Here is a 22,806-nt window from a genome sequence, read left to right as displayed (position 1 = left end):
CAGCTCTCATATGACTTATTTCCTTCAAACGCAGGAGGGACTCTGTAGTTAGCGTTGTTAACCATCCTCTGCTACCATTGATAATCCAATGACGACAACCTTCTTCTTTGTATAAGTATACTTTACTGGGTTTAAGTTCAGGGAACACAATAACAAACAGGCCACTGCCGTTCACATAACAGACTTCCTACCAGAGCCCGCGCATAGAGCAATGCATGCTGGGAGGTACCGTAAATACACTAAAAGAGTGTCTGAACCGTAAGTACCATAATAATGCGCACTGCAAAAACAGAACATTTACACAAAGCACCTCCTACTGACTTGTGATTGGTCAGACCGTGCCCATCTTAATCACATGGCTAATTTCAATATAAAAAATTGCGATGTAACACAATTGAATATCTTATATGCTCAAACAGTAATGTGTTTATATAAGTTTAGATTGTGTTATGATGTTTGTAATGGGGAAAGACGTTAATGTGTCTTGTTTTCATGTTTGCATTTAAGATAGTTGACATTTAGCATGATAGCTGTTAACTGCCAATTAGTGATGTTAAGTGCCTAAGATGGTAGTTATTGATTAGCAGTGCGATGAGGGCTTTCTGCTGGTGAGTGATTAGCACTACAGTTAGAGCCACCTATCGCTAGGTAGAAATGAGCAGTTTCACCAACATTTTTATGTGAAACCATATTACTAACTGTCTGGTGTTTTACAGGATTCATGGAAGTTTATTGTCATAGCAGCACACGATACACATGAGATGGCACACAATTTACGTGAACAAAAGGATTGGTCCTGGTGGAGATCTACACTCTTAGTGCTTTTCTTCTTTATTCAGAGTAATCATTTGACTTTCTAAAGGTTTTTAACCAAAACAACTCAGTGGGTTGAAAAATATTTCTGTTTCCAATTGTAGTATTTAAAATGTAGGATTTTTTTTATTCGATGTTTGCCCTTTTTCTGGTTTGAACAACAGCCATGGAAAAAGTCTGTGTACGTGCTTGTATATATATTTTTATTTTATTTTCAAACAGTAGTTGTCCATAATTTGATGTTAGATACTTTTGCCAACCATTGTTTTAAAAGAAGATTAAATTGCCTTTATTTTGAAAAAAAAATGATGTGGAGTAGGAAACGGAAGTTGCGGACTTCTAGCGCATGCGCAAATGTACTTTAAGCGAAGCAAAAAGAGAAGACCGCATGCTATGGTTGTTCGGAGAATTTTCGAATTCACGATCTTAAAGTCATATGATTCACAGCAAATATAGCAACAAATATCTCAATTGGTATTTTCCAAAGCCACGAAACGTGCATTGAGTTTGGAGCGATATCTGAAGTGAAGATTGAAGACGTGATAGAAGATGGACGACTACTGCTATGCTAAGATGGCGACGTCCGCTAAAACAAAGTGAAAGAGAATCAGCGCCACCAACTTCCAGCAAATCACCAACGGAGATAAAGACGAAAGATGAAGGTGAGTGACTTGAAGTTTTGTCATTTGAAAACTATTTCAAGCCCTTAAAGCCTAAATTAGCCGGCTTTGTTGAAGAATGTAAAGAAAGAGCCGCCATGATTGTTAGCTTGAAGAAGGCAGTGGAGTTCACATCAGAGGAGATGAAAGAATGCAAAAGTCATTTTTTAATTGTATTTCCTAGTTATTAGTAGGGCTGGACAATTAATCCCATTTTAATCTCAACTTCATTTAAGACATGACACGATCATAAACATGTTATTGTAAAAAAAAGAAAAGAAAAAAAGATGAACAGCCCGCGGAACGTGCATGCAAATTCTTGAGCCTGTAACGGTTAAAGGGATGAGTGAGTGTATGATTGAAAAAAAAGACCATGTCTACTAGAATGTGCTACTTTTTATTTGACACAGTGCTAGTATGTCTAATCAGTAGGGGTGTAACGGTACACAACAATTTTGGTTCGGTACGTACCTCGGTTTAGAGGTCACGGTTCGGTTCATTTTCGGTACAGTATGAAAACAACAAAATATACATTTTTGGGTTATTTATTTACCAAATTTGTAAACAATGGCTTTATCCTTTTAACATTGGGAACACTATAATAATTCTTCCCACGTTAATCAACATTAAACTGCCTCAAGTTGTTGCTCAGATTAAATAAAATGACACAACTTTTCTTCTACATATAAAAAGTGCAACATTAAACAGTTTCAAGTCAACTCATCATGCTTAATTTATTACAGCATTTGGAAAGCCTGGAGTTGATTTTTATTATGTAAATGTTATATTTTTATCAACATGTGATAGCAGGGACCCTGCCATTCAAAACTAGGCTGCTCCATTACTAATGATTAAAGGCCTACTGAAAGCCACTACTAGCGACCACGCAGTCTGATAGTTTATATATCAATGATGAAATCTTAACATTGCAACACATGCCAATACGGCCGGGTTAACTTATAAAGTGCAATTTTAAATTTCCCGGGGAACTTCCGGTTAAAAACGGATGACGTATGCGCGTGACGTCGCGAGGTCCACGGAAGTGTTTGGGCCCTATTGGACACTCTGTTTTCTTCTACATAATTCCACAGTATTCTGGACATCTGTGTTGGTGAATCTTTTGCAATTTGTTTAATGAACAATGGAGGCTGCAAAGAAGAACGTTGTAGGTGGGATCGGTGTATGCGGCTGGCTGTAGAAACACAACAAGGAGGACTTTGACTTGGATAGCAGACGCGCTAGCGGCGAACTCACCTTGACTTCCTACGTCTCCGGGCCGCCGACCGCATCGTCGATCGCTGGACTCAGGTGAGCACGGGTGTTGATGAGCAGAGGAGGGCTGGCTGGCGTAGGTGGAGCGCTAATGTTTTTATTATAGCTCTGACGAGGTCCCGTTGTTAAGTTAGCGTCGTTAGCAACAGCATTGCTATGCTTCGACAGGCGTCAAATACACATTAATGTCCAGTGTTTGGTTCCGTGTCTCCTGATAGTAGTATTGTTGATCTTCTGTCTATCCTTCCAGTCAGGGATTTATTTATTTTGTTTCTATCTGCATTTGAGACAGATGCTATCACGTTAGCTCATGCTAAAGAGCTTCGTCGATGTATTGTCGTGGAGATAAAAGTCACTGTGAATGTCCATTTCGCGTTCTCGACTCTCATTTTCAAGAGGATATAGTATCCGAGGTGGTTTAAAATACAAATCCGTGATCCACAATAGAAAAAGGAGAGAGTGTGGATTCCAATGAGCCAGCTTGTACCTAAGTTACGGTCAGAGCGAAAAAATATATCTCTTGAACTGCATTCTAGTCCGTCACTCTAACGTTCCTCATCCACAAATCTCTCATCCTCGCTCAAATTAATGGGGTAATCGTCACTTTCTCGCTCCTAATATCTCTCGCTCCATTGTAAACAACGGGGAATTGTGAGCAGCACTACCGCTTGTGACGTCACGCTACTTCCGGTAGGGGCAAGGTTTTTTTTTATCAGCGAGCAAAAGTTGCGAACTTTATCGTCGATTTTCTCTACTAAATCCTTTCAGCAAAAATATGGCAATATCGCGAAATGATCAAGTATGACACATAGAATGGATCTGCTATTCCCGTTTAAATTAAAAAAAATCATTTCAGTAGGCCTTTAATGTAACTATAGCTGAAAAAATAGTACAATAGGAGAGACTACACACACACCGCACAAAGAGCTAACACACACACACACACACCGCAAAATGAGCTAACGCTACGCTAAAAGCTAATTAGCCTTCACCTCAAGCCAGGACTGCAAGCGAGCTGAGCTGCAGTTTACGTTTCTAGAAGGTCAACGGGCTCATAGTGATGTTACTAGTAGTTGACTGGGAGGTGTTTATTATCATTTGGGGAGAGTTAGCTGCCTGATGATCACCTGCTAAACACTTATCTGCTCGACGCTGAAGCGCTGGCTACATGCGCTCTGAATACGCACTGCTGATTGGCTGTTAAAGCTTTGTGTGTAACCAATCAGATGGTTGTGTGGGTGGGACAATGCTGGGTGCTGAGACAGAGGCAGAAGAAGCAAAGCAGCTTGTTAAGAATTTAGCTTAGAAACTCGTTCGGTACACCCCCGTACCGAACCGAAAGCCACGTACCGAAACGGTTCAATACAAAACACGTACCGTTACACTCCTACTAATCAGTAGGGGTGTAACAGTACGGGTATTTTATCGAACCGTTTCAGTACGGGGGTTCCGGTTCGGTTCGGAGGTGTACCGAACGAGTTTCCACACAGACATATTAAGTAGCGTAACACACGTTGTGTAAACAATACTCAAAATGCAGGACATCTGAGGCATCCAAGAAACTCCGCCCCGACAGCTCCGCAAAAGAGGACACGCCCGGTGAAAAGAGGACGCACGGCCAGTCAATCCCAGCCCGTTAGCCGCCAGCATGCCAGCAAAAGAGGACATGTCCGGTGAAACCGGTCGCTGCTAGCTACTACCAGCGACCGGGCCAGGTCCTGACCAGACGTCCTCCCCCCACCGGACACGCCCTCCCCTGTGGGGCTGCCCGGGCGGTGCCCCCCAAACGCCTCAAATGTCCGGCACCTCGAGTGATGGCTGCGTGTATTAACAATGTACGTTCAGAGTAAGAAGCATTCGTGAGGGAGGGGGAGAGACAGAGAGAGCGAGAGAGTTATGATAAACGCTTTTTATCCATAGATTTATCAGATTTAATTTTTTATTATCTATAGCAGGCGTGTCAAAAGTGTGCCCCGGAGGCCATTTGCGGCCCACAGCTAATGTTTTAAAGGCCCACGGCACATTCTAAAAATACTATTAAAATAAACAAAAACATAACAAAAGTGAAATAAAAAAGGTTAAATGTAATTAAGAAAAAGTTGCAATGTTGACTAATAAAACAAAGCTGTTTTTTTTTTCCTTTCAAACTGTCATTGCTCAAAACATAATATTGAATCAAAGTCAATGTTATTATGAATTATTGACCTATCCAAGGTTCTCATTTCTTCACATCAAATATTCCACTAAGAAAAATATTTTTGGTGGAAGATTTTGCAAATTTGGTAAATAAATAACCCAAAGATGTATATTTTGTTTTCTTACTGTACCGAAAAGGAACCGAACCGTGACCTCTAAACCGAGGTACCTACCGAACCGAAATGTTTGTGTACCGTTACACCCCTACTAATCAGTAATCACTGAACTCAACAAAAAAGTAAGACCACATGATTTTCGCTTTAATGTAACCCCCAGAATTGGCCACTAAAACAGAATCTGCTAGTAAACGCAGAATTTCACGGAAATGGACATAAATGTGAGTGAAATGTTGTCATTGTGAGGAGAAGAAACATTTGTTTGGGACAATAATGTGTCCGGTACCCCTCGTTCATCCCCGAAACACTCAACCACCCTGTCCTGAACTAAACAATGTGGAGACGGCCACTTGAAACAGCGACTAAACTATGAAGCTAAAGCTAGCAAGAACAATCCACACACAACAAATCACTTCTTGTGTTGTTGTGAACGGCATCACGATGTAAGATCAATGTACAAACAGGAAGGCAGTCGCAACTTGAGAGGCTTTCCTTATTTTACAGCCTCAAATTTTCTCAAAACTCACACTTTCCGCTTTGATTGATTGATTGGTTGATTGATTTTAGAAAATGTTATTCATGACACGAAAAGCAAACAATCTATTGTGTAAAATAAGTGTGAGAGGTAAGAAACGGAATACAGAACAATTTAAACAGAAAACCTGAATTAGATTAGTTTTTCATATTGCTATAGTCGTTTTAATTTATTGTTACTAGGATTGTTATTTTACGCGTTATTTATTTGTTACTAATGTATATCTGGTTGTTCTTTTAGATTATATTTAAAATTGAGTTTTGGTGATAATGTTTTTATGTTTTCAAATTAATAAAAAAATGGTGTTATTTATCGTGATTCCAAAATAATTGTGATTATTATGTTTTGCCATAATTGTCCAGCTCTAGACGAGGTATTGGAAAGGACTTCATGATAAACTATGTATCACGGTACTTGAGTCACGATACAATAGTCTATTGTAATATTGTGACATGGAGTTTTACTGACATTTTTACAAAATCACTGAAAATTTCAAAAAACTACTTAAAATTAATGTTGTATAAATGTATACTTGATGACAGTTATTATTTATTGGACAAATTGTGTCAAAAACAAAGTAGTTCCAATGATCGTTGCAGTTGTCCAGAAAATGGATCAAATTTCTTGCATTTAATATCTAAAAAAGTCCTCTTCTTCTTAACTACAGACTTCTTTCAGATAGATATGATCTTTTTTAGTTTTGCGATGTATTTCAATATTGACTTTTTCCCCACTGTTAGTTTGTAGTATCCTAATGTCCATCGCAGCAGATGTTTTCTACTTTCTGTGATTCTAGCTGAACTTTTCTGAGTCTGACAAGTCATGTAAACATTGATCCATCATTCTGGCAAGGCACTAAATGAATGGCCATGAAACACTACACACTACGGTTGTCCCCATACCAATAATTGAGTACCGGTACCAAATGTATAGATACTTTTCCAAATAAAAATAACTATGAAAAATTACTACATTAAACACTCACAGTCAAAGAACACTTTTACACGGTTAAAATATAAATTAAAAGGCATTAAACACATTGGGCTTCTCTTGTTGCACCCAAAGAACAATTTACAATTTTCCATATTACATATAGTCTGCTATAATCAAGGATTAGATTAGAATAGAACATACAGTTTTACTGACATTATATAAAGTTATTCTTAATTTATGGTTGCCACTCCTGGTCTGTGCTTTAAGAAAAATACAATTATTAATGAAGTACTAAAAACAAAACTATGAATACATGTACACAGATAAGCCATGTAGCAGGTAAAACACATTTATTAAAGGCCTACTGAAAGCCACTACTAGCGACCACGCAGTCTGATAGTTTATACATCATTGATGAAATCTTAACATTGCAACACATGCCAATACGGCCGGGTTAGCTTACTAAAGTCAATCAATCAATCAATCAATGTTTATATATACAGCCCTAAATCACAAGTGTCTCAAAGGGCTGTACAAGCCACAACGACATCCTCGGTACAGAGCCCACATACGGGCAAGGAAAACTCACCCCAGTGGGACGTCAATGTGAATGACTATGAGAAACCTTGGAGAGGACCGCATATGTGGGTAACCCCCCCCCCCCCCCCCCCCCCCCTCTAGGGGAGACCGAAAGCAATGGATGTCGAGTGGGTCTGACATAATATTGTGAAAGTCCAACACATCAGCGAAAGTCCAGTCCATAGTGGGGCCAGCAGGAACCATCCCGAGCGGAGACGGGTCAGCAGCGTAGAGATGTCCCCATCCGATGCACAGGCTAGCGGTCCACCCCGGGTTGGGAGCAGAGTAGAAAAGAAAAGAAACGGCAGATCAACTGGTCTAAAAGGGGAGTCTATTTAAAGGCTAAAGTGCAATTTTAAATTTTGCGCCGAAATATCCTGCTGAAAACGTTTCGGTATGATGGCGCCTGCGCGTGACGTCACGGATTGTAGAGCACATTTTGGGACAGCACGGTGGCCAGCTATTAAGTCGTCTGTTTTCATTGCAAAATTCCACAGTATTCTGGACATCTGTGTTGGTGAATCTTTGAACAATGGAGACAGCAAAGAAGAAAGCTGTAGTTTGGAACCGGTGTATTGCGGCCGGCTGCAGCAACACAAACACAGACGGTGTTACATTGTTTGCATTCCCGAAAGATGACCGTCAAGCTTTACGATGGAACAGAGAGGTCAAGCGAACACGGTTGGATTGGACCACACACAGAAAGTCCAGTGTATTATGCAGCAATCATTTCGAAAGATCGTGTTTCGAAGAGGGTCCCTTGCTTAGGGCAGAGATGGGCATCGCCACCCCCCGTCGACTGGTGCTGAAGAAAGGGGCGGTGCCAACTATTTGGCCAGACATCAGTGGCAGTGTCACTGTCAGTGCTCCCAGTGCCAGTGCTTCGACAAGTTCAGACCACCCCACCCCCTCCTCAAGTGGACAGACCGTGCACATGAGGTCTGCATTTGCCGAAAGGGAAAGGAAGAGGGTAAGGATCTTGATTTCCAGTTTCCATAGTCATACTCACAGACATAGTAATAGACTACTCCATGAACAATGAAATAAATTAACAATGAAATATTCTACATATAATTATTGCTTCAAGTTCTAGTCAAGTTCTTCTGCAGTATAAAGTATCGTACATTTACTGACATTACTGTCAATAGTGTCAATAGATTACAATAGACAATAATATAAAGTATTGTACATTTACAGACAATAGATCAGATCATGGCCAGTACGACTACGGCATCAGTGGCGGATGCGGTGGATGAACCAATGGCAATGGCACTGGATTTGCCTGATGAGGAGGGCCATCAAGATCAGGTTCCATTTGTTTTCCAAATCAATGTTTAAATGGATTACAGTTCAAGCCCAACAGAGAAAGTATTCATAATTTATGTAAATGAGGTATCCATATTACAAACTCCGTTTCCATATGAGTTGGGAAATTGTGTTAGATGTAAATATAAACGGAATACAATGATTTGCAAATCCTTTTCAAGCCATATTCAGTTGAATGCACTACAAAGACAACATATTTGATGTTCAAACTCATAAACTATATCTTTTTTTTGCAAATAATCATTAACTTAGAATTTCATGGCTGCAACACGTGCCAAAGTAGTTGGGAAAGGGCATGTTCACCACTGTGTTACATGGCCTTTCCTTTTAACAACACTCAGTAAACGTTTGGGAACTGAAGAGACACATTTTTGAAGCTTCTCAGGTGGAATTATTTCCCATTCTTGCTTGATGTACAGCTTACCGTATTTTCCGCACCTAAAAACCACAATTTTTCTCAAAAGCTGACAGTGCGGCTAATAACCCGGTGCGCCTTATATTAGGATTAATATTAATATTTATTTTCATAAAGATTAGGTCTCGCAACTACGGTAAACAGCCGCCATCTTTTTTCCCCGTAGAAGAGGAAGCGCTTCTTCTTCTACGGTAAGCAACCGCCCCCATAGAAGAGGAAGCGCTTCTTCTACTACTGTAAGCAACCGCCAAGGTGAGCACCCGCCCCCGTAGAAGAAGAAGTGCGCGGATATTACGTTTTATTTTATTTGTGTGTTTCTCTAAAGACCACAAAATGTCTCCTACTAAGAGACACGCGTACAAGGTTCCACTGACTTTTGATATTCCTGTGAACCGCACTGTGGATACAACGGGAACACGTACGGTGAATATTCGCACCACAGGTAATGAGAAGTCGTCCTTCACTGTGATTCTAGCTTGCCATGCTAACGGCCAGAAACTTCCACCCATGGTGATATTCAAAAGGAAGACCTTGCCAAAAGAGAACTTTCCAGCCGGCGTCATCATAAAAGCTAACTCGAAGGGATGGATGGATGAAGAAAAAATGAGCGAAGAAAGTGAGCTTTAAATGTTTATTTTGTGTGTTGTGGGACACTAACGTATGAGCAACGTTGAGTTATTGATGTTGCTATTGCTCTGCACTAATTTGAGTGTTACTATTTTTGTGATTGCAATTTTGCACATTACATTTTGGGAGTGAACAGAGTTGTTAGAACGCTGGTTTGTAATATATTATTAAAGTTTGACTGACCTATCTGACTGTTTTTTTGACATTCCCTTTAGCGTAGCGTAGGTGCGGCTAATAACACAGGGCGGCTAATAGGTAAACAAAGTTTTGAAATATGCCATTCATTGAAGGTGCAGCTTACAACACGGGCGGCTTATGGTGCGGAAAATACGGTAAGTTGTTCAACAGTCCGGGGGTCTCCGTAGTGCTATTTTAGGCTTCATAATGCGCCACACATTTTCAATGGGAGACAGGTCTGGACTACAGGCAGGCCAGTCTAGTACCTGCACTCTTTTACTATGAAACCACGTTGATGTAACATGTGGCTTGGCATTGTCTTGCTGAAATAAGCAGGGGCGTCCATGGTAACGTTGCTTGGATGGCAACATATGTTGCTCCAAAAGCTGTATGTACCTTTCAGCATTAATGGTGCCTTCACAGATGTGTAAGTTACCCGTGTCCTGGGCACTAATACACCCCCATACCATCACACATGCTGCCTTTTCAACTTTGCACCTTAAACAATCCAGATGGTTCTTTTCACACCACGTCCACAGTTTCCAAAAACAATTTGAAATGTGGACTCGTCAGACCACAGAACACTTTTCCACTTTGTATCAGTCCATCTTAGATGAGCTCAGGCAACTGTAGTTACTGACAGTGGGTTTCTGAAGTGTTCCTGAGCCCATGTGGTGATATCCTTTACTCACTGATGTGGCTTGTTGATGCAGTACAGCCTGAGGGATGGAAGGTCACAGGCTTAGCTGCTTACATGCAGTGATTTCTCCAGATTCTCTGAACCCTTTGATGATATTACGGAGCGTACATGGTGAAATCCCTAAATTCCTTGCAATAGCTGCTTGAGAAAGGTTTTTCTTAAACTGTTCAACCATTTGCTCACGCATTTGTTGACAAAGTGGTGACCCTCGCCCCATCCTTGTTTGTGAATGACTGAGCATTTCATGGAATCTACTTTTATACCCAATCATGGCACCCACCTGTTCCCAATTTGCCTGTTCACCTGTGGGATGTTCCAAATAAGTGTTTGATGAGCATTCCTCAAATTTATCAGTATTTATTGCCACCTTTCCCAACTTCTTTGTCACGTGTTGCTGGCATCAAATTCTAAAGTTAATGATTATTTGCAAAAAAAAAGAAAAGTTTATCAGTTTGAACATCAAATATGTTGTCTTTGTAGCATATTCAACTGAATATGGGTTGAAAATGATTTGCAAATCATTGTATTCCGTTTATATTTACATCTAACAATTTCCCAACTCATACGGAAACGTTGTTTGTACATGTAGCTGTTTCTCCATTTCCAGGGAAATACAAGAGAACAAGGATGCCAGACGGACTGGGTACCAATTGGGACAGCACCAACGGCAATGACTAGTAGCAAGAGCTCCCAAACAGGGCAAATACATCATAGATCAAAGGGTATGTCTATTTCGGTGATGAACATGATTCTGCACATCACAGTACACATTGCACAGCTGCCTGTGCAGAATAGAGTAGACAGATACATTAGGTGATTCAAAGACAATAATTAGTATGTGATCCTAGTTTAAAGGCCTACTGAAAGCCACTACTAGCGACCACGCAGTCTGATAGTTTATACATCAATGATGAAATCTTAACATTGCAACACATGCCAATACGGCCGGGTTAGATTAGTAAAGTGCAATTTTAAATTTCCCGCAAAATATTCTGCTGAAAACGTCTCGGTATGATGACGTTTGCGCGTGACGTCACGGATTGTGCAGACATTTAGGGACACCATTGTGGCCAGCTATTAAGTCGTCTGTTTTCATCGCAAAATTCCACAGTATTCTGGACATCTGTGTTGGTGAATCTTTTGCAATTTGTTTAATGAACAATGGAGACAGCAAAGACTAAAGCTGTAGGTGGGAAGCTGTGTATTAGCGGCTGGCTGCAGCAACACAACCAGGAGGACTTTGAGTTGGATAGCAGGCGCGCTACCGTGAGTATGCAGCTTTGGCTTCCAAACATTTGATCGCTTGCCCGTACGTGTGTGCCGCTATGTGCATGTCACGTACGTAACTTTGGGGAAATATATGTGCTGTATGAACTTTGCGGAGGTGAACGGTACTTTGGGCTGTGGGATTGAGTGTGTTGTGCGGGTGTTTGATTTGTATTGGTGGGTTATATGGACGGGAGGGGGAAGGTGTTTGTTATGCGGATTAATTTGTGGCATATTAAATATAAGCCTGGTTGTGTTGTGGCTAATAGAGTATATATATGTCTTGTGTTTATTTACTGTTTTGGTCATTCCCAGCTGAATATCAGGTCCCACCCGCCTCTCACAGCATCTTCCCTATCTGAATCGCTTCCACTGCCCTCTAATCCTTCACTCTCACTTTCCTCATCCACAAATCTTTCATGCTCGCTCAAATTAATGGTGTAATCGTCGCTTTTTTCGGTCCGAATCGCTCTCGCTGCTGGTCATGATTGTAAACAATGTGCAGATGTGAGGAGCTCCACAACCTGTGACGTCACGCTACTTCCGGTACAGGCAAGGCTTTTTTTATCAGCGACCAAAAGTTGCGAACTTTATCATCGATGTTCTCTACTAAATCCTTTTAGCAAAAATATGGCAATATCGCGAAATGATCAAGTATGACACATAGAATGGACCTGCTATCCCCGTTTGGATAAGAAAATCGCATTTCAGTAGGCCTTTAAGAGTGGCATTATGTGGGGTGAGTGATGTGAGTAAGTGAGTGGGCGAGTAAGGAGAGGTAGTGGTAGCATGTGCAGGAGTGTTAATAGCATGGTGGATGTCCGCTTGTGCCCCGTGGAAATAATAAATAAAGTGAGCAAGCTGTAACTAATCGACGGCCTCGTCCTTCCGACCAAAGAGCGGAGCTTTATGGACCCAGTGTTACCCCCGACACAACATGGGCCCTGGAGGGAACGTCTCCCCTGCGCTCCTCGACCACGGTCTGGGAGCCCACAAACAGGAAAGGTGTAAAGCAACCCTTGCAGAGCGGCGGCTCCCTGTTTAAAGTGTCACCTTTATTGTTAGTTTAGAAGCCCAAATACCTCCATATTGCACTCCACACACCCTCTTTATTAACCAGTAGAATTGTCCTTTGTTGCCTTTCTTCCTCTCCACCATGTTATTGCTTGTATGCACTTTGTGTGTGCGTTTTGATACACTCAACATCATGCGCCTCGGCTCTGTAGTCACCGCCGCACAGCAGCATTCAGATGAAAGAACGGTACCGGTACTTTTCAAAGGTGCTATAGTACCGATTTCAATTGATTAGTACCACAATACTTTATTAGTAGCAGTATACTGTACAACCCTACTACACACACATACAGTACATAGAAGAAAGTGTGTTTTTGTTGTTTGTGTCTTGCAGACGTCCAGCAGCTGATCGGTAATCCAGAAGAAGTTTCCCCTCAGTTAGGGGGGAGCTCCACTTTGAAGCAGGAGACTCCACAACCACCCTGCATTAAAAAGGAAGAGGAGGAACCCTGCATCACTCAGGAGGGAGAGTGTCTTCTAGGACGAGAGGAAGCTGATTACACCAAGTTTCCACTGAGTATTCTCTCTGTGAAGGAGACTCCACAACCACCCTACATTAAAAAGGAAGAGGAGGAACTCTGCATCACTCAGGAGGGAGAGTGTCTTCTGGGACGAGAGGAAGCTGATTACACCAAGTTTCCACTGAGTATTCTCTCTGTGAAGACTGAAGATGATGAAGAGAAACCACAATTAGACAACCTCTTAGCTCCACTATCAGATAGTGAGGCTGAAGACGAGGTTGAAGTAACTTTGAGCAGCGATACAGACTGTGAAGGTGATATGAGGACTCACACCGACAACAAACACTCTGAATGCTCTACAAAGAAGAGAGGTAAAAAAAAAAGCTCTACAAAGAAGAGAGGTAAAACATGTTTGAGCTGCTCGGTTTGTGCTAAAAGTTTTACTAAAAAGACCAGTTTGACACTACACATGAGAACACACACAGGTGAAAAACCCTTTAATTGTTCAGTTTGTGGCAAAAGCTTTTATCAAAATGGCAATTTGACTGAACACATGAGAACACACACAGGTGAAAATACATTTAATTGTTCAGTTTGTGGCAGCAGCTTTAATCATAGCAGCTCTTTGTGTCGACACATGAGAACACACGGAGAAAAAACAATTAATTGTTCAGTTTGTGGCAACAGCTTTCATCATAACAGCTCTTTGACTCAACACATGAGAACACACGCTGGAGAAAAAACATTTAATTGTTCAGTTTTTGGCAACAGATTTCATCATAACAGCTCTTTGACTCAACACATGAGAACACACGCTGGAGAAAAAATATTTAATTGTTCAGTTTGTGGCAAAAGCTTTAATCATAGCAGCTCTTTCTGGCGACACATGAGAACACACTTTAGAGAAAAAACATTTAATTGTTCAGTTTGTGGCAACAGCTTTCATCATATTAGCTCTTTGTGGCGACACATGAGAACACACCTTGGAGAAAAAACATTTAATTGTTCAGTTTGTGGCAAAAACTTTAATCATAGCAGCTCTTTGTGTCGACACATGAGAACACACGCTGGAGAAAAAACATTTAATTGTTCAGTTTGTGGCAAAAGCTTTCGTCATAACAGCTCTTTGTGGCGACACATGAGAACACACGGAGAAAAAACATTTAATTGTTCAGTTTGTGGCAACAGCTTTCATCATATTAGCTCTTTGTGGCGACACATGAGAACACACGCTGGAGAAAAAACATTTAATTGTTCAGTTTGTGGCAAAAGCTTTAATCATAGCAGCTCTTTGTGTCGACACATGAGAACACACGCTGGAGAAAAAACATTTAATTGTTCAGTTTGTGGCAAAAGCTTTAATCATAGCAGCTCTTTGTGTCGACACATGAGAACACACACAGGAGAAAACACATTTAACTGTTCAGTTTGTGGCAAAAGCTTCCGTCATAACAGCTCTTTGTGGCGACACATGAGAACACACACTGGAGAAAAAACATTTAATTGTTCAGTGTGATGTAAAAGGTTCCCACATAATGCAGACGCAGTAAAACACATAAGAACACACAAGGGAAAATAACCTATTAGCTGTTTAGTTTGTGGTATGTTGCTCATATGTGGTGACATCCACCCTACCCAGGACCTCCTCACTGCTTCTTTCACAAATATCTGAGGTATTCATACAAACTTGGATTATTTGGAGCATAATCTTATCCACTCATGACCCCATGTCTTCTCTGTATCTGAAACCTTGCTGAACAGTAAGATAGATGATGCTTCAAGTGCTTGGTTACTCCTTCTTCAGTCCTGGGGCCTCATGTGTCAAGTTTGTGCACGCTCAAAAACCTGCACTACACCCTTTTTCACTGCAAAGTTGAGCTGTATCAAAACTGACGTTGACGCATAAGTGATGCCGGGTAACTGTTTGCATAACAAACTGCCAACTTTTACTCCTCAAACTGGTTGATGTACAAATCAGAGACTTATGAACAATTAACCCCCAACACCCACAACCCAGCCCCCACCTCCCTCGACATTCGGGCATAACAGGTTCAATCTGGCCCGCGAGATGAATTTGCGAAGTGTAAAATTCAGCTGTATTTTTAATGAAAGAAACTGCTGTTCTAAATGTGTCCACTGGATGGCACATTAGCAATTCTGTTGGGCAAGCAAATAGCATAGCAAGTATACCAAGCAAGAGGTAGACGGTAAAGCGGGGCTGTGACTCCTCCCCCTCCACCCAACGTAAAACAGGAGTAAAATAAGCAATCAGTAACCCCACTTAAAATGCAGCATGAGACACTGCACACTGATATAGTTCTGTGAAAATGATTGTCTTCTGTGCAAATGTAAAGAAAGTGAACAGTGTGTGATTTACTGCAATACTGTCAGTCTTTTCACTTTTTATTTGTGCTTTGTTGAAATTGTTCACACATTGCACAGCTTTTATTTTTCTATCAATACACATTATGTCTAGAAGACAGGAAGTAACTCAACACTCTTGAATAGTTTCTACCTCAGTTTGTATGGTTTGTTGAGTTAGCACAGGATTAATATGTGGAAATGACAAATGAGTTAGTTGATACATAGAATAGTTTTTATTCATGCTTTATTTTGTTTTTTGTTCAAATCTAGATGGGTTGTGACTTAAAGTTTAATAGAAACACTGAGATTAAGTTTAAGTTCATTGCGTTCTTTAAGGTGTTTTTGAAAATGCACCATTTTTTTCCCTCAGAATTTTTAACTAACTTGAAGTGTTTTGTCAAGAGGATTATTTGTGATGTGTACATTTTCCGAATGTGATCGTTCTATTTTGGGTTGAAGTAAAATAAAGAAAACAATCTGTCGTATTTTGAAGTTATCATGCCATGATTTTACCCGTCCCGCCCACGTGGAAATAGATTTTCCTCCATGTGGCCCCTGAGCTAAAATGAGTTTGACACCCCTGCTGTAATGTGACTCATGTGAGCAGGTTACTGTATAAACACATTTTGTTATAAGTTATAAAAATGTGTTCAGTTCTCAGAGACACATCAATGTCAGGCTGACAATCGCTCTTCCGCTTTCTCCAAACACGAGAACAAAGCAGCTCCTACTGACTTGTGATTGGTCAGACCGTGCCCATCTTAATCACATGGCTAATTTCAATATAATAAATTGTGATGTAACACAATTGAATATCTTATATGCTCAGACAGTAATGTGTTTATATAAGTTTAGATTGTGTTATGATGTTTGTAATGGGGAAAGACGTTAATGTGTCTTGTTTTCATGTTTGCATTTAAAGGCCTACTGAAAGCCACTACTACCGACCACGCAGTCTGATAGTTTATATATCAATGATGAAATCTTAACATTATAACACATGCCAATACGGCCGGGTTAACTTATAAAGTGACATTTTAAATTTGCCGCTAAACTTCCGGTTCGAAACGCCTCTGAGGATGACGTATGCGCGTGACATAGACCGGGGAACACGGGTATGCCTTCCACATTGAAGCCAATACGAAAAAGCTCTGTTTTCATTTCATAATTCCACAGTATTCTCGACATCTGTGTTCGTGAATCTGTTGCAATTATGTTCATTGCATTATGGAGAAAGAAGCTGAGCAAGCAAAGAAGAAAGTTGTCGGTGCGAAACGGACGTATTTTTCGAATGAAGTCAGCAACAACAGTACACAGCCGGCGCGTCTTTGTTTACATTCCCGAAAGATGCAGTCAAGATGGAAGAACTCGGATAACAGAGACTCTAACCAGGAGGACTTTTGACTTCGATACACAGACGCCTGTAGAGAACTGGGACAACACAGAGTCTTACCAGGATTACTTTGATTTGGATGACAAAGACGCAGACGTGCTACCGTGAGTATGCAGCTTTGGCTTCTAAACATTTGATCGCTTGACCGTATGTGCGCAACTTTTTTTTTGCGTATGTACGTAATTTTTTAAAAATATATAAGCTTTATGAACCTTGGGTTAGGTGAACGGTCTTTTGGGCTGAGTGATTGTGTGTGTTGATCAGGTGTTTGAATTGTATTGGCGTGTTCTATGGAGCTAGGAGCTAGCATAGGAGCTAGGAGTTAGCATAACAAAGACGTAGGTGTTTTTATGCAGGATTAATTTGTGTCATATTAAATATAAGCCTGGTTGTGTTGTGGCTAATAGAGTATATATATGTCTTGTGTTTATTTACTGTTGTAGTCATTCCCAGCTGAATATCAGGTACCGTGAGTATGCAGCCTTGGCTGCTAAACATTTGATAGCTTGACCGTATGTGAAGTGAAGTGAATTACATTTATATAGCGCTTTTTCTCAAGTGACTCAAAGCGCTTTACATTGTGAAACCCAATATCTAAGTTACATTTAAACCAGTGTGGGTGGCACTGGGAGCAGGTGGGTAAAGTGTCTTGCCCAAGGACACAACAGCAGTGACTAGGATGGCGGAAGCGGGGATCGAACCTGCAACTCTCAAGTTGCTGGCACGGCCGCTCTACCAACCGAGCTATACCGCCCCAGTATGTGCGTGTCACGTACGTAACTTTTTAAAAATATATAAGCTTTATGAACATTGGGTTAGGTGAACGGTCTTTTGGGCTGAGTGATTGTGTGTGTTGATCAGGTGTTTGAATTGTATTGGCGTGTTCTATGGAGCTAGGAGCTAGCAGAGGAGCTAGGAGCTAGCATAACAAACACGTAGGTGTTTTTAATGCAGGATTAATTTGTGGCATATTAAATATAAGCCTGGTTGTGTTGTGGCTAATAGAGTATATATATGTCTTGTGTTTATTTACTGTTGTAGTCATTCCCAGCTGAATATCACGTACCGTGAGTATGCAGCCTTGGCTGCTAAACATTTGATAGCTTGACCGTATGTGCGCGTCACGTACGTAACTTTTTAAAAATATACAAGCTTTGTGAACATTGGGTTAGGTGAACGGTCTTTTGGGCTGAGTGATTGTGTGTGTTGATCAGGTGTTTGAATTGTATTGGCGCGTTCTATGGAGCTAGGAGCTAGCAGAGGAGCTAGGAGCTAGCATAACAAACACGTAGGTGTTTTTATGCAGGATTAATTTGTGGCATATTAAATATAAGCCTGGTTGTGTTGTGGCTAATAGAGTATATATATGTCTTGTGTTTATTTACTGTTGTAGTCATTCCCAGCTGAATATCAGGTCACCCCCGGCTCTCACAGCATCTTCCCTATCTGAATAGCTTCAACTCCCCACTAGTCCTTCACTTGCACTTTACTCATCCACAAATCTTTCATCCTCGCTCAAATTAATGGGGAAATTGTCGCTTTCTCGGTCCGAATCTCTCTCACTTCATGCGGCCATCATTGTAAACAATAGGGAACTTTGCGTATATGTTCAACTGACTACGTCACGCTACTTCCGGTAGGTGCAAGCCTTTTTTAAAAATCAGATACCAAAAGTTGCAATCTTTATCGTCGTTGTTCTATACTAAATCCTTTCAGCAAAAATACGGCAATATCGCGAAATGATCAAGTATGACACATAGAATAGATCTGCTATCCCCGTTTAAATAAAAAAAATTCATTTCAGTAGGCCTTTAAGATAGTTGACATTTAGCATGATAGCTGTTAACTGGCGATTAGTGCTATTAAGTGCCTAAGATGGTAGTTATTGATTAGCAGTGCGATGAGGGCTTTCTGCTAGTGAGTGATTAGCACTACAGTTAGAGCCACCTATCGCTAGGTAGAAATGAGCAGTTTCACCAACATTTTTATGTGAAACCATATTACTAACTGTCTGGTGTTTTACAGGATTCATGGAAGTTTATTGTCATAGCAGCACACGATACACATGAGATGGCACACAATTTAGTAGCAAGTGAACAATAGGATTGGTCCTGGTGGAGATCTACACTCTTAGTGCTTTTCTTCTTTATTCAGAGTAATCATTTGACTTTCTAAAGGTTTTTAACTAAAACAACTAAGTAGCTTGAAAAATATTTCTGTGTTTCTTGTAGTATTTAAAATGTAGGTTTTTTTTCCTCGATGTTTGCCCTTTTTCTGGTTTGAACAACAGCCATGGAAAAAGTCTGTGCACGTGCTTGTATATATATATATTTTTATTTTCAAACAGTAGTTGTCCATTATTTGATGTTAGATACTTTTACTAACCATTGTTTTAAAAGAAGATTAAAATGCCTTTATTTTGAAAAAACACTGCTGTGGAGTAGGAAACGGAAGTTGGTGACTTATAGCGCATGCGCAAATGTACTTGAAGCCAAGCAAAAAGAGAAGACCGCATGCTATGGTTGTTCGGATAATTTTCGAATTCACGTTCTTAAAGTCATATGATTGACAGCAAATATAGCAACACATATCTCAATTTGTATTTTCCAAAGCCACGAAATGTGCATTGAGTTTGGAGCGATATCTGAAGTGAAGATTGAAGACGTGATAGAAGATGGACGACTACTGCTATGCTAAGATGGCGACGTCCGCTAAAAGAGAACATGAAAGAGAATCAGCGCCACCAACTTCCAGCAAATCACCAACGGAGATAAAGACGAAAGATGAAGGTGAGTGACTTGAAGTTTTGTCATTTGAAAACAATTTCAAGCCCTTAAAGTCGAAATTAGCCGGCTTTGTTGAAGAATGTAAAGAAAGAGCCGCCATGATTGTTAGCTTGAAGAAGGCAGTGGAGTTCACATCAGAGGAGATGAAAGAATGCAAAAGTCAAATGAAGAAAGTGGAAGAGCAAAACAAGCGCTTCCCATGTTTGGCAAACGCCACATTTCAAATATTTAGCTCGCATTACTAAGCTAAGTTATTGATGGAGTCCATCAAGTTATTGGATGGATGTTAGAGTGGACATAACAGCCACTATCTCTAAGTCATCCTCCATCTTGTAAACACTGTAGCAGCTAGTGAAAGATTAAAATGATGTTGTTGCGCCAGGATTTGATTTTGAGCATTTTTTAATTGTATTTCCTAGTTCTTAGTAGGGCTGGACAATTAATCCCATTTTAATTTCAACTTCATTTAAGACATGACACGATCACAAACATGTTATTGTTAAAAAAAAAAAGATGAACAGCCCGCGGAACGTGCATGCAAATTCTTGAGCCTGTAACGGTTAAAGGGATGAGTGAGTGTATGATTGAAAAAAAGACCATGTCTACTAGAATGTGCTACTTTTTATTTGACACAGTGCTAGTACAGCAAAGTCACAGGGGAAGTGGGGAAAGTCTGGGGAAAAGTCGTGAAAATGATCAAAAATCACACCCAGGCTGGAGTGCAGCAAGTCCCGCCGCGTTCCAGCCCAGCCCATGTCTAATCAGAAGGGGTGTAACGGTACACAACAATTTTGGTTCGGTACGTACCTCGGTTTAGAGGTCACGGTTCGGTTCATGTTCGGTACAGTAAGAAAACAACAAAATAAAAATGTTTGGGTTATTTTTTTTTACCAAATTTGTCAACAATGGCTTTATCCTTTTAACATTGGGAACACTATAATAATTCTTCCCACGTTAATCAACATTAAACTGCCTCAAGTTGTTGCTCAGATTAAATAAAATGACACAACTTTTCTTTTACATATAAAAAGTGCAACATTAAACAGTTTCAAGTCAACTCATCATGCTTAATTTATTACAGCATTTGGGAAGCCTGTAGTTGATTTTTATTATGTAAATGTTATATTTTTATCAACATGTGATAGCAGGGACCCTGCCATTCAAAACTAGGCTGCTACATTACTAATGATTAATGTAACTATAGCTGAGAAAATAGTACAATAGGAGAGACTACACACACACACTGCAAAATGAGCTAACGCTACACTAAAAGCTAATTAGCCTTCACCTCAAGCCAGGACTGCAAGCGAGCTGAGCTGCAGTTTAAGTTTCTAGAAGGTCAACGTGCTCATAGTGATGTTACTAGTAGTTGACTGGGAGGTGTTTATTATCATTTGGGGAGAGTTAGTGTAGTGGATTGTCCGAAGCTTAAGCAGGCAACAAAAGTAGTTTAGTACAACAAATTTATTTACCCATTATCAGAAGTGCAGGTTGAATTGAGTTGGCCGTGCAGACAGACCACATGTTACTCCGGAGCAAACAAGACACACACAAGCCAAAATCTCTTACTAGTCCCGGTCTTCTGCCATTTTTTATATGTCTCTTGTGCGTCACTGTTTTTTATCTAGTGCGTCATGATTGTTTTGTTTTGGTTTGTCTGTTCCAAAACAACCTCGTATCTCTTAGTCATATTTGGAAAATCTAAACATTCTGTAGACAGGTTGGCATAACTCCATATTCACCTTTGTCCCACAACTGGTCCATTCAATGGCACAAAATAGAAGAGAATTGAAAATGAGCGGACATTCTTAATAGACAAGAAATATAGGTCAAAAGGTCAGAAATTCTACGACATACCCTCCTTCCAGGGTCCTAAGACCCTGGACCAAAACAATTTCTGATGTAGACCACTAAGTTAAATCTCTACCACAGATAGAGGCAAAAACCTCTGTTGTTATACGAGGCAAAAATTCCGTCTATGACCCTCCTTCAGAGCGATCGCTGTTACCAGCCTGCAGTAAAACCATCTCACAGAACACAATTAGTGGCCTACCCTTTGATTTAGTAAAGGAATAACAAATACTTTGATCATGAACATCATTGAACATAAATAGATGAATGTATATAGACTTATGACTGTAAGACATTTGCAAAAATATTTTTTCCGGCATTTGCAATGAATGTAGTTACCAATATTGTCAATTACCAATTGATTTTGAACACACAACTGAATTTCGTATGAGTCCATGTTCGATTAGTGCTCGTATAGATTGCTCAGGCTGGTGGCCTGCCGACACCTCGTTGGGCTTTTGGCTGCCTTGGTGAAGAAAGAGATCCACTCAAACAGTCTGTCTCTGTCTCTTCTTGGGGTGTGGTTCAGTCCATTGGGCAGACTGTTTAATGGCATGTCCGCGCTGGCCGAAATTGGGGAAAAGCTGAGAAAAAGTATGGGGCGTTGGGGCTTTGGTCCAGGCCCTTGGCTTGCTTCAAGGCCTCCTTGCCGCTTCGGCACTCCCGACACCTCCTTCCACAGCTGCTGGAGTCCCGACGGACACACATTGGCTGGCAAACTTAGTCGTTCTCGTCATCGCTGGCAAGGTGTTGTCTCTCCTCTCGGTTCCTTCCAGTCAGGTATCGGGTGTTGGTCCTGGATTGGCTTTGACCGTGCCCCTCTTAGTGAGTGCAAGGGAGTCTAGAGTGGCTGCTTTCATCCTCAAATCTGCACAGAGGAACTGGCACACAAATTCTACATTTTGCAAACATACCATTTTGGTCTCATGGTCTTTCCACCTTCCTAGGAAGCTGCTGGTCCTGAGAAGTGCTGATCTTGTGACTGAAGATGATAACCTGTTTTCTTAAAATAGGTGCCGTTGTTTGACCTAATCTTTTTTTTGGGGGGAAACCATGTCGGGATATTAGATAATTCACAAAACATTTAATTACTGAATTGGCACCCTCCTTTGAGGTTGGGGTTGCTTCCGCCAACCACTGCAATTGTCAATCTAAATCATTACGTTCCTTTATCCTTGTACCAGATTGATCATATCGATTAAATAAAACCTCAACACGCTCAAACCTGACCCAATCCAAACTCACCTCCCCCCTCTGTCCCTC

The 22,806-nt window shown here is 40.7% G+C and overlaps 1 protein-coding gene across 4 annotated transcripts; it reads left to right on the top strand.

The window, feature by feature from the left end:
- The first annotated feature begins 1,188 nt into the window (after positions 1-1,188).
- On the top strand, positions 1,189-19,699 carry LOC133632229 (zinc finger protein ZFP2-like). Of its 4 annotated transcripts, XM_062024544.1 has the most exons (6): positions 1,189-1,475; positions 7,601-8,073; positions 8,301-8,411; positions 10,938-11,070; positions 13,023-13,520; positions 19,519-19,699. In XM_062024544.1, the coding sequence occupies exons 2-6, from the start codon at positions 7,636-7,638 to the stop codon at positions 19,557-19,559; spliced, it is 1,221 nt and encodes a 406-aa protein (XP_061880528.1). In that variant the 5' UTR covers positions 1,189-1,475; positions 7,601-7,635; the 3' UTR covers positions 19,560-19,699. The 4 variants fall into 4 exon arrangements, with proteins under 4 accessions (XP_061880528.1, XP_061880525.1, XP_061880527.1 ...); XM_062024541.1 differs by lacking the exon at positions 19,519-19,699 and having other exon boundaries at positions 13,023-15,868; XM_062024543.1 differs by lacking the exon at positions 19,519-19,699 and having other exon boundaries at positions 10,956-11,070; positions 13,023-15,867.
- The last annotated feature ends 3,107 nt before the right edge of the window (positions 19,700-22,806 follow it).

The sequence above is a fragment of the Entelurus aequoreus genome, linkage group LG17 (assembly GCF_033978785.1).
Source record: "Entelurus aequoreus isolate RoL-2023_Sb linkage group LG17, RoL_Eaeq_v1.1, whole genome shotgun sequence".
Taxonomy (NCBI): Eukaryota; Metazoa; Chordata; class Actinopteri; order Syngnathiformes; family Syngnathidae; genus Entelurus; species Entelurus aequoreus.
Note: the sequence above shows the minus strand (reverse complement) of the source record. Positions and strands in the feature narration are given on the sequence as shown.

Bases quoted from the DNA above. Each gene is read 5' to 3' on its own strand.
- LOC133632229 (XM_062024541.1), top strand. From the start codon at position 7,636: ATGGAGACAGCAAAGAAGAAAGCTGTAGTTTGGAACCGGTGTATTGCG. The intron at 8,074-8,300 runs GTAAGGATCTTG...GTACATTTACAG, and splicing joins CCGAAAGGGAAAGGAAGAGG to ACAATAGATCAGATCATGGC. The intron at 8,412-10,937 runs GTTCCATTTGTT...TTGTACATGTAG, and splicing joins AGGAGGGCCATCAAGATCAG to CTGTTTCTCCATTTCCAGGG.